This window comes from Xyrauchen texanus, chromosome 40 (genome assembly GCF_025860055.1).
Source record: "Xyrauchen texanus isolate HMW12.3.18 chromosome 40, RBS_HiC_50CHRs, whole genome shotgun sequence".
In the NCBI taxonomy this organism is placed as follows: Eukaryota; Metazoa; Chordata; class Actinopteri; order Cypriniformes; family Catostomidae; genus Xyrauchen; species Xyrauchen texanus.
The window spans coordinates 20,154,030-20,164,500 of record NC_068315.1 but is presented as its reverse complement, the minus strand read 5'-3'; the positions used below and the strand labels follow the sequence as shown (position 1 = coordinate 20,164,500).

The following is a 10,471-nucleotide window of genomic DNA, read 5'->3' as shown; positions in this document are numbered from 1 at the left end:
GTTCTCAACTTTGTTGCATCGCTGGACACGGCCACATATGGTCACAATCACTCGTGTCGCTGGAAATCGCCAGCTATCATTGAAAATGAATGAGATGAGGTTGTTTTGTTGCTGCATGTCGCTTGCAGTGTGAACGGAGCATTAGCCTTTCCTCCATCTTTCCGTCACTACAGGAGCTCTTCATTTGCATAAAGTTAAACATTTCTCAACTTTGTCACATTGCTGGACACACCCACATCCATGCGCCAATGGTCGCTATCGCTCATGTTGCCAGCTCTCATTGACAATGAATGAGATGAGGTGGTTTTGTCGCTGGCAGTGTAAACTCAGCTTAACACCCCTTTCACACCACCAGCAACATCGCGCAAGACAGCGACACCATCCCATTAATTTTCAATGACAGCACAGCGACTTCTGGCGACACGAGCTGTCATGGCCGTTGGCGACAGAGATCATGGGTAGCGACAAGAGAAGTTGAGATAATCTCAACTTTATGCTGCGTTCACACGGCCAGCGACACGCAGCGACAAAACAATCTCATCTCATTCATTTTCAATGAGAGCTGGCGACTTCCGGCAACACGAGCGATGGTGACCGTTGGCAACTGGATGTGGGCGTGTCCAGCAACACAACAAAGTTGAGAAATGTTTAAATTAATGCAAATGTAGGGTGACTTTCAGGAGTGATAGCCAGTACAAGAGAAGATAATAGAGCTCACGTGATCCTAATATTTTAATAATAATATTAATTGTAAAGAAACAGTGCTGTTTAGACACTCCATACATACCAGTTAACAGTGTTACATGATATGTTTCTGCCCACATACAGGGACATATTTAAGAAAATGGAAAGATGTGTCTGAGATCGCGGGAATTCCAAGTAGGTTTAAATCATCAAATAACCTGTAAAATTAACTATTAAATCTTAAATTTTTAAATATGTCACATGTATGACAGCAAACAAAAGCATACAAATGATCAGTTATAGTGAACAAACGTACCATATTAATTGCCTTACTAATATTTAAATAATAATATTAATTTTAAGAAACAGTGCTGTTTAGACTCTCCATACACACCAGTAGCGACCTAACCGCCAGCCACTGGCGACATGCACCGACCAATTAGCTGGCATTGTGAACGCAGCTTTAGTGTAAATAGCATCTATTGTTATTTACACTTAGGGCAAATAGCCTCTACTTTATTTAAATGCAATATTAATTTCCTGTAGGCTTTATATTCTTTGATGTGTCTGATGCTTAACTCGTACACCAGCAAGTTAATTCTCTAGAAGTAACACCTGATAGGAGCATGATTGCTGCTGCTGGTAAGTTCAAATCCATAGACTTGTTTAAGGGGGGATCTTATAATCTATAAAGCTATAGATTGTGCAAAATGGGGATGTTACTTTCTCCCATCCCATCTCTATGTATTTTTTATATTCTTGTTTCCTTGCTTCTCAGGTTATCAGCACATACGCATGTATGACTTAAACTCAAATAATCCAAACCCAGTGATCAATTATGATGGTGTCAGCAAGAACATCACTTCAGTTGGCTTCCATGAAGATGGTCGGTGGATGTACACAGGTGGAGAAGACTGCATGGCTCGAATCTGGGACCTGAGGTAAGGAAATGCTGTTTGCTATATGTCTAAAGACTTTTTGGAGATGTTTATAGGAATAGTTCACACAAAACAAAACAAAATATCTTATCATTTATTCACCCTTATGTCATCCCAGATGTGTATGATTTCCTTTCTTCTTCTGAACACAAGTGAAGATTTTTAGAAGAATATTTCAGCTCTGTAGTTCCATACAATACAAGTTGTAATAAAAACTTAGCTCCAAAAAGTACATAAAGACAGTATATAATTAATCCATATGACTTCAGTGGTTAAATCCATGTCTTCAGAAGCGATATGATAGGATTGGGTGAGAAACAGATCAATATTTAAATAATTTTTTCTATAAATCTCCACTTTCAAACAGCCCTCTTTAGTGCTCTTCTCTCCTAAGAGTTCTTCTATTTTTGGCAATTTGCATTCTTCGTGCATATTGCCACCTACTGGGCAAAGAGGAGAATTTATAGTTGAAAAAGGACTTATATATTCATCTGTTTCTCACCCACACCTATCATATCACTTCTTAAGATATAGATTTAACCACTGGAGATGTATGGATTACTTTTGTGCTGCCTTTATATGCTTTTTGGAGCCTCAAAATGTTGGCCACCATTCACTTGCATTGTATGGGCCTACAGAGCTTAAATTTTCTTCTGAAAACCTTAATTTGTTTTCTACAGAAGAAAGAAAGTCATACACATCTAGGATGGCATGAGGGTGAGAAAATGATGAGAGAATTTTCAGTTTTGGGTGAACTAGTCCTTCAAGTACGCTGAACTGTGTTCATTTAGGTCAAGGAACCTACAGTGCCAAAGAATCTTCCAAGTCAATGCGCCTATTAATTGTGTGTGTCTTCATCCCAATCAGGTCAGTTGGTCTCTATTGTCTCTATGGCAACTATTATTAACAAGCGATCTAATCAAGCAAACAAGTAAATTTACCTTTTAAATGTGATTTGCCTTAGGCTGAATTAATTGTTGGGGACCAAAGCGGTGTGATTCACATCTGGGATCTGAAAACAGACCACAATGAACAGCTCATCCCAGAGCCAGACGTGTCCGTCAATTCCGTTCATATCGATCCCGATGCCAGTTATATGGCAGCAGTCAACAGCTCGGTCAGTAGTCACATTGAAGTATTTCTAATGTGTAATATTGCATCTGAACAGACTAGCTCAGATTTAGTTTATGGGTCGATGCTTTTTTTAAATAATATTAGAAAAACTTTTGTCTACCATCAGTAATGTGGTGTAACCAAAATGTAGGTTGCCATTTTGTTGTCATGTGGGGAAAAAACAGGCCCTTTAGGCCCTCTAGACTGTGAAGTAAAAAAACAAAAACACATTTTTGTTCAGGTCATATGAAATAATACTGAGAAAATGTATTTGTAACTGATATTTGTAATATCGTTAGATATTTTTTTACCTTGAAAAATACATATATTTGAAAGTTTTTTAGAAATTAATAATTAAGTTGGACGGAGAGCATTTTAATAAGTTTTATTTGATTGTTACACCACACAACAATTTTAAAGTCACTAAATAATTTTTTGTAGAAAATATAAATGCTATGAATGTTTTTCAAAAATGCATAAAACCAATAAGGATACAAAGATAACATTTCTATAAACTAGAAAGTATTTTAAACTAGATTAAAAGATTTCAAATTTCGGACAACCTTATTTTTGTCCCTTAAATGTATTTGGGTGACTGTAGGGTAACTGTTACGTGTGGAATATGGCTGGTGGATTGGGAGATGAGGTGACACAGCTGATACCCAAGACCAAGATTCCGGCCCACAAACGCTACTCTTTACGCTGCAAATTCAGCCCAGACTCAACGTAAGTGTATTTGAAACAGTGAACCGAGGACAATAAAGGAACAGTGAAGAATTAAATGTGACAATTCTAACCATGAAGCAAACAAAGCAAGTTTTGTTTGGAATAATTTCAAAACCAATGCATGGACCGTAATCTCCACCTAGATTGCTGGCCACATGCTCTGCTGACCAGACCTGTAAAATCTGGCGAACCTCCAACTTCTCACTGATGACAGAGTTGAGTATTAAGAGTAACAACCCAGGAGAGACGTCCAGAGGTTGGATGTGGGATTGTGCCTTCTCTGGAGATTCGCAGTACATAGTTACAGGTCAGCATAGCACACGTAGTTCAAGTGTTCTACTATTGCGAGCAGGGCCTGAAAATACTGATATTGCTCTCAGTCGAATCATGTGAAGTATTTTTGTTTTAGTTGTTTGCTTAAATTTTCAAATGATTTTCAGCCTCCTCCGATAACCTTGCACGGCTGTGGTGTGTGGAGACCGGAGAGATCAAACGGGAGTACAGTGGCCATCAGAAGGCCGTGGTGTGTTTGGCCTTCAATGACAGTGTTCTTGGATAGAACGTAAGCAGCCCTCCCACAGTCTGCTATGATAGCTGTGGCTGTAGTAACATGAGGACATTTGATTTGATGCCTTTATCTATTAGGCAATGGTCATGTCATGGTATTAAATTGAATTTTTGTGCATTCATTTGTAAACATCAAAGTAATTCTTGCATTAATGATCAGATGACTGAACGCAAAAATGTCAAATCGGAGTGTCTTGGCAAACTTAAGTGTATATTAGGATAAATGCACCTTGTTTCTGCCCCCCTCCAGTGTAACTGTACATTTACTATAACACATTTTTGTGTACACCCACAAGTTTGCTCAATAAACATTACATCTTTGTAATGTGCAGTAACATATGCTTCACATTATGTTTTGATTATTATCCAGACATGATTGAATTGACAGAGGTTTCATTGACTTAACTCAATGGTGCTTTATTGTAGACCAACAGTGTTTGCCATTACTCATCTGCGTCAGGTTACAAAAGATACAAGCTGGTCTTTGAGTCTTTGAGCCATGGTCAAATACCACTGACAAAATGGGGCTAAATACAAGAGAGAATGAAGATAAGCACTTCGCAGATAACATGACAAGATGGTTCTGCCTTTTTTGCCAGATTGCCATTAACGATGGCATTTGTGCAGCCTCTCCAGTTGCTCTCACTGATGTCAACACTTTCGTTTCCCTGGCGTGTGCTGGTACACAGTAATGGAATCTCACTCTGGCAAGTAGTAGAAACACACAGAGACACAAATATTGCTGGGGAAGCAGATGTCAATGCAGAAGTAAATAAGTCTTTGTTTCCCAGGACCTTAAGGGAAAAAAGGAAAGAAACATATAGTAGAGATTCTTATTTCTTTGGATGTGCTGAAACCAATCAGAATCAACCCACTGCCCTTTTCCTCATTCATGCTCTGTTTGTGAAACTCTAAAAAAAAACTTGTCTCGCTGGAGTACGGGATTATGTTTCTGGCACACTGCGCTCTTTAAAGAGCAACTCGGCATGTTCTTGGCTTGTTTTGCAATGTTTCCTGTACATTCACTCATCACAAAAAAAAAAAGTATCCAAGTTTTTCAAACAGTTGAAAAGTTTCATGCTGAATGCCTTTAAGATTGGTTTTATAAGCAGTAGTCTTACCATCAGATCTTCTAGTCCAGTAGACAGAGGCTTGCTGACAGAGGGACTGAAGAGGTTCTTGAAGAGTGGAAGCATCAACACGACTGCCTGGCAAAACTCCAAAAAACTCTGTGTGCTTTTCAGTCTCATTTCCCACCAGGCAGACCTGACCGACCTGTGAAAATCAAAACATATCTCACTGTATATCATTTCAGAGTAAATTACACTGTGATGGTGCGATACAGACTATATTGTTACTGTGTGAACGCATACACCGTATAACTCTTGATCGTATAAATGTGTCTTGAGGGGTGTGTTTCCTCTAGTACAAAAGGCATTTGTAATTACACCACTTACACCACTGAGAGATCAGATAGACACTTGTAAAAGTGGAGTAATGCATGAGTGAGCCTGCGACAAGCAGTTTATATCTCTCAATAGGTCATTGTGCACAAAAATTGGAAATCTTGTTGAAAGGCTATTGACTTCGATGAAGATTTTTCCTAATGGGCAGATTGAGTTTCCAAAGGCTTTCTAACGGCTTTAATTAAAGGCAGTGATGCATAAAATATAAACAGGCCGAGATTTTAAGTGGTTTCCAACTGGACAAGCGATACTTATCGGTGGCAACTTATCCATTCTGGGCAGATCATAACCCAGCACTGGATCACTGTGTTAAGTGCTGAGAGAACTGTGTCCAGCACAGGTTTCTGCTCTGTTTGCAGAAGGGATGTCTATCTTTCCAGGAGTGACTTATAAGAGGAAAAAGCCAACAGAGTGGCCATTGTGCACCCTGTGGTCCCATCCTGTAATGCAATACAACCAAGGTGGATCAGATGGTCTGTGGAATTTGGACTCTGCAACACTAAGCCCTCCTGAGCTAGTGCGGACCATTACCCCCTTTCTGGAGTCACGGTGGAGAAAGCAGCCAAAAGAGATCTCTAATCTACTTTAGAGCATCGGGATGGTGCTGTGTTCAAGTGTCAGTCAATTTGCCAGCCAGCTCCCATGATTGTTTTTTTTTGCACATATAGCACATTGGGTAAATGGCTTCGAGCGGTTTTACCTGTTGCTCTGACTTATTCAGTTGAGACTGCACATTCTCGTAATCCAAAGTTTCCATCTGCCGAAGAAAGCAGCTTTCCTGGTTGTCAGGTTTATAGCATACCAATCCCTGAGGAAGAGAAATAGGGAAATGTAACTGAGCTTTGGCATAATCCTTGGAGTTCCACTACAGGTGAAAGAAAAAAGGCCTTACATGTCTCATGTCAAACATCACTGTGGAGGTGTGGTTGACATGGGAAGTCACAGAGTAGGTCACTATGTTGTTGTGCTTGTCAATCAGTGCAGACTGATTGATAAAGCCACTTGTGTCATCTGGAATTCTTACAACCTGCAGTGAAGACTTTGTGGAAATGGTTCACTGTCTGATATCTTTTGTAATGGACACTATAAAACTGACAAAAGTTTGATAATGCATGAAAACAATTGTGAAAATGTGCTGACACTTTGAAATGCCTTACTTACTTGTAGGTAAGTAGGCTGTAGCCCTAGATGTGCAGTCACACAGAGGGCAACGATAACAATGAGCAGTGTGGCAGCAAGTCCCCCCCAGATTAGTTTGTGAGGAATCCTTGAAGAGTTTACGGGACCACAGTGCTAGGAAGAATCCACAGGAGGAACATTCCAAATACAAAATCATCTGTTTGCAAGTACGTTTAGAGTTGTTTCACATTTATTTATGGTTTGTACATTCAATAGTAGTGTTGCTCACATTCCAAATGCACTTTCATAAAACAGAGGTAAGTAAAACACAGACTGGCATATTTGTGTTTGTCTGTATTATGTATAATACTAATGGTACATTGGAATTCAAGCAAATAAATCAAATCACATCCAAGCTCACCATGCAACGTGGGTCCTCCAGACTGGCTTCTGAATGCTTCCAGCACGTCACCATTCTGCCCTTTTGTGCTTCTCCTCACAGTGCCTGTCTTACTCTTTTCTGTATAAGGCAATGTTCATGACTGAAACTGACAAAGAGTGTCTGCAGTGTAGCTGTGTAACTTCTCTCTGCCATCGTCTGCCCCCACACCCCTCCACCTCTTGCCTCACACAAAGTAGTCCAACCCCTTACCAGACAATAGACAAAAAGGATAGGTAGATCTGTGCTGTGAACAGGTCTTTTCATCACACAGCCAGTTTTAAGGCATCAACTGCCCTTGTCTTGAGGCTGCTGATGGACCAAGGTGACTTTAAAGATATAGTTTACCCCAAAAATGTGAAATATTTAATCATTTACTCACCCTCATGTTGTTTTAAACTATTAAGACTTTCAGCTGTGTAATACAAAAGATGTTTGAAGAATTTAAGGGACTGATAGTCTCAGTCACCATTTGCTTTCATTACATCTTTTTCATATTATGAAAATTTATGAAGGCTGAAATATGCACAACAAGAGCAAAAGGAAAAAAAACACCGTCTCACCATTTATTGAGTGCTGAAACTTTGCTTGGTGAAAAAAAAAAAAAAACCTGGAATAATGTTTAATGCGGAAACAGGCACATGAAAGAAAAAACTGTGAGATTCAATGCAGCAGTCAAAACTGTCTGTCCAGCGGGTTAACAGTATATAGAAAACACTGCATCTTTGAACAGCCCCTAACTCGCCCTATACTTGAAAAAGGGACCCAAACATGGATTGAAAACCTGACGCTTGGTTAGGAATTTGTTGAGTTCGGGTTAAATACCTCTATTGCACATGTAAAATAACCAAATGGTTATTTTGGTATTTGAATAGTGGCCCGTCAAGCATTTAACTGAATGTCGGCTCTATGTGCAACTTCCTAGTTTGGAACAACGTGAGGGTGAATAAATAATGACCCTCTTTATTTTCATTTTTGGGGTGAACTGTCGCTTTAAATAAATTTAATTACAAAAATTAGGTGCAATCTAGTTTTCTATTAAGCACATTAAAGGATAAAAAGTACACAATTCATTAAAAATACAGATTTATTTGATCAGTCACGTATGAGATCCTTTGTTCAAACCATGATTAGAACTAAAATCCTAACAGACTGATGAGCAGGACAGTGAAAACAAAGTTGCAAAGTGCAAAATATAATAATTGCAAATGTTCACTCGTTTATCATGTTACAAGCACAGTGACTTAACAGAACAGAATATCTTCAGATAAACAAACAGTGCACTTTTAAGGGGCAGTTGCATGGACACAATTGTGTTCTATACCTGAGAGTTAGTGATCAGACATATTTGAATACATTAATATTACTACGCATGACCAAAATTGAAATGCACACAAATGTTGCTCATATAATCTTTGTACTCATGACAACAAGGTTCACAAATTGTTGTTTTTTTAGACAAATTAAAAACAACACTGAAAAATAAAATGTCTATATATCTATATTGCCCTTTAACTAAATTAAATAATAATAAAAAAAAAACTATTTCTGTGGGATATTCAAAAAGAGGTAGGCCTGTTTGAAATAATGCCTTGATAACATTGTAACGATAATATACACACACACACACACACACAAAATAGCTTATCCTAAGACTTTCCCGTTTCAATTTCATAACAATATCCCATAAAATGTAATTGCATAATCTTTAACTATTTAAAAACTTCAATCAATGTAAGTATTATTCGATTAATTTTGTTAAAAGATTACGCAATTCAATTTGAAGGAATTTTGTAATGAAATTGAAATGTGTAAATCTTAAAAATAGGCTAATATATATTTATTTATTTATTGAGTGTATGGAGTCATGATGATTACGGAAAGCAAATAGATTAGAATGAGTAAATAGCATCAATTTGTAAAAAAAAAATAACTAATAGTTAAATATAATTCTCAACTGTAATATTAAAATAGGTTATTTTGTTCCATACGATACTTAAATATTCTCTTCTGAAGTGGCTAGAGTAAACAATGACGTCTATGCCAGTAGTTCAGGTAAAATATCACCAATGCTGTCTATATAATAGTCAGGCACCATTCGCTGACGATGTGGGCATCCGCTCTTCTGGTTTGCCTCTGCATCCGCAACAGTTGAAACTCCCGTAAGTGTCAGCAGGGTCTTCAGGCCACAGTTCGAGCCTAGCATAATGTCAGTATCCAGCCTATCGCCTACCATTAGACACCTCTCTGGGTCTAGACCAAACTTACTGGCCACACACTCGAACATGAAGTTGCTGGGCTTTCCCACCACTTGAGCTTGACGCTGTGCTGCCGTCTCCACCGCCTTTAGCAGGCATCCTGTTCCTGTAATCGAAGCAAACAGAAGACACTGTGATTGAGATGAGGTCATTTTGCCAATCATTTCAATAGTAATTCATATAGTTGAAGTCGTTTATTCGTATCTACTCACCCGGGACCGCTTTGCCACCCTCCAGAGGCAGCCTCGTGTCTGTGTTGGTCCCCACGAACTGACAGTGAGGATCACACAGGTACTGCAGAGCCCTGTTTAACTTCATGTAACTGAAATGCTCGTCAAACCCAACTAGCACAGCTTGGACCTCCTGATCTAGAGGGACATTCGCCCAGTCAATCTGGACCCCTGAGACGGGATCAGGGCCCACACCAACTGACCGGATCCCCACCGTCTCAAGTTCTTGCCTCATTGCATTGCTCCCAATTAGATAGACTTTCCCTTCGACTTTGCATACGTTTTTGAGGTACATTGCTGAGCAGTAAGCCGTACCGAACACCTCGTCCTTGGTGGAGTTGAAACCGAGCTTGCCTAACTTATCGGCGTACATTTGACGTGTTTTAGTGCTGTTGTTCGTGACGAAAAACACCCGCTTCCCACCATGTTTCTTCAATGAGTTTATGACCTCCGGGGCTCTAGGAATGGCCTGATCCCCTCTCCATATCACGCCGTCACAGTCGAACAACACATTGTCCACGGAGTCCAGTAACTGTCCGGTCAAGGCACCGGTGAGTCGTGTACATTTAGATGCAGCCATTTAAATTATTCTCGTCCTGACAGCACTCTTCTTGTCCTTGGCCTGTCCTAAAATAACATTTGATCTTCACCTATCGACGTTTGGCCTGCGGACTTCACGGAGATCAGCTAAGCTTAGGTCAGAAGACGGATAATGACAGAACTGGAAATCACTAGTTGCGGCAATTTGACCGGACTGCACCTTATGCAAGCGATTCGTTCGTTTGCTGATGACAGTGCATGACGTTCAGAAGAATGACAGCAAGGCACTTCCGCACCGGTTTAAAGGGCCAGTGACACATTTCACACCAAGATATATGGTTAAAGGAATATTCCTTGTTCAATTCAAGTTAAACTCATTCGACAGCATTTG

At 39.5% G+C, this 10,471-nt stretch overlaps 3 protein-coding genes across 6 annotated transcripts in view; 1 reads left to right on the top strand and 2 right to left on the bottom strand.

The window, feature by feature from the left end:
• mlst8 (MTOR associated protein, LST8 homolog (S. cerevisiae)) overlaps nt 1–4,393 on the top strand; it is a 10,869-nt gene extending 6,476 nt beyond the window's left edge. For all 4 annotated transcript variants that reach the window (XM_052112695.1, XM_052112694.1, XM_052112693.1 and 1 more), the window contains 7 exons: nt 1,275–1,326; nt 1,463–1,625; nt 2,414–2,489; nt 2,587–2,739; nt 3,337–3,461; nt 3,605–3,768; nt 3,902–4,393. In XM_052112695.1, the coding sequence (XP_051968655.1) occupies nt 1,275–1,326; nt 1,463–1,625; nt 2,414–2,489; nt 2,587–2,739; nt 3,337–3,461; nt 3,605–3,768; nt 3,902–4,020 (852 nt within the window). In that variant the 3' untranslated portion in view covers nt 4,021–4,393. The remainder of the gene's footprint in view (nt 1–1,274; nt 1,327–1,462; nt 1,626–2,413; nt 2,490–2,586; nt 2,740–3,336; nt 3,462–3,604; nt 3,769–3,901) is intronic.
• A 56-nt stretch (nt 4,394–4,449) lies between these two features.
• LOC127633900 (BRICHOS domain-containing protein 5-like) lies at nt 4,450–7,195 on the bottom strand. The gene is made up of 6 exons (XM_052113277.1): nt 7,035–7,195; nt 6,656–6,787; nt 6,387–6,533; nt 6,195–6,302; nt 5,150–5,303; nt 4,450–4,822 (listed from the first exon to the last, which is right to left on the bottom strand). The coding sequence occupies exons 1-6, from the start codon at nt 7,086–7,088 to the stop codon at nt 4,728–4,730; spliced, it is 690 nt and encodes a 229-aa protein (XP_051969237.1). The 5' UTR covers nt 7,089–7,195; the 3' UTR covers nt 4,450–4,727.
• A 945-nt stretch (nt 7,196–8,140) lies between these two features.
• Nucleotides 8,141–10,405, bottom strand: pgp (phosphoglycolate phosphatase). Its single transcript, XM_052113068.1, has 2 exons — nt 9,523–10,405; nt 8,141–9,416 (listed from the first exon to the last, which is right to left on the bottom strand). Exons 1-2 carry the CDS (start codon nt 10,118–10,120, stop codon nt 9,091–9,093), a joined length of 924 nt encoding a protein of 307 aa, XP_051969028.1. The 5' UTR covers nt 10,121–10,405; the 3' UTR covers nt 8,141–9,090.
• Between the last annotated feature and the right edge of the window lie 66 nt (nt 10,406–10,471).

Excerpts from the sequence above, each read along its gene's own strand:
- pgp (XM_052113068.1), bottom strand. The coding sequence starts at position 10,120 with ATGGCTGCATCTAAATGTACACGACTCACCGGTGCCTTGACCGGACAG. Across the intron at positions 9,417-9,522 it reads GGGTGGCAAAGCGGTCCCGG|GAACAGGATGCCTGCTAAAG; the intron begins GTGAGTAGATAC and ends CTTCGATTACAG.
- LOC127633900 (XM_052113277.1), bottom strand. The coding sequence starts at position 7,088 with ATGGTGACGTGCTGGAAGCATTCAGAAGCCAGTCTGGAGGACCCACGT. Across the intron at positions 6,534-6,655 it reads TACAGCCTACTTACCTACAA|TCTTCACTGCAGGTTGTAAG; the intron begins GTAAGTAAGGCA and ends ATTTCCACAAAG. Across the intron at positions 4,823-5,149 it reads CTGGACTAGAAGATCTGATG|GTCCTGGGAAACAAAGACTT; the intron begins GTAAGACTACTG and ends TTTTCCCTTAAG.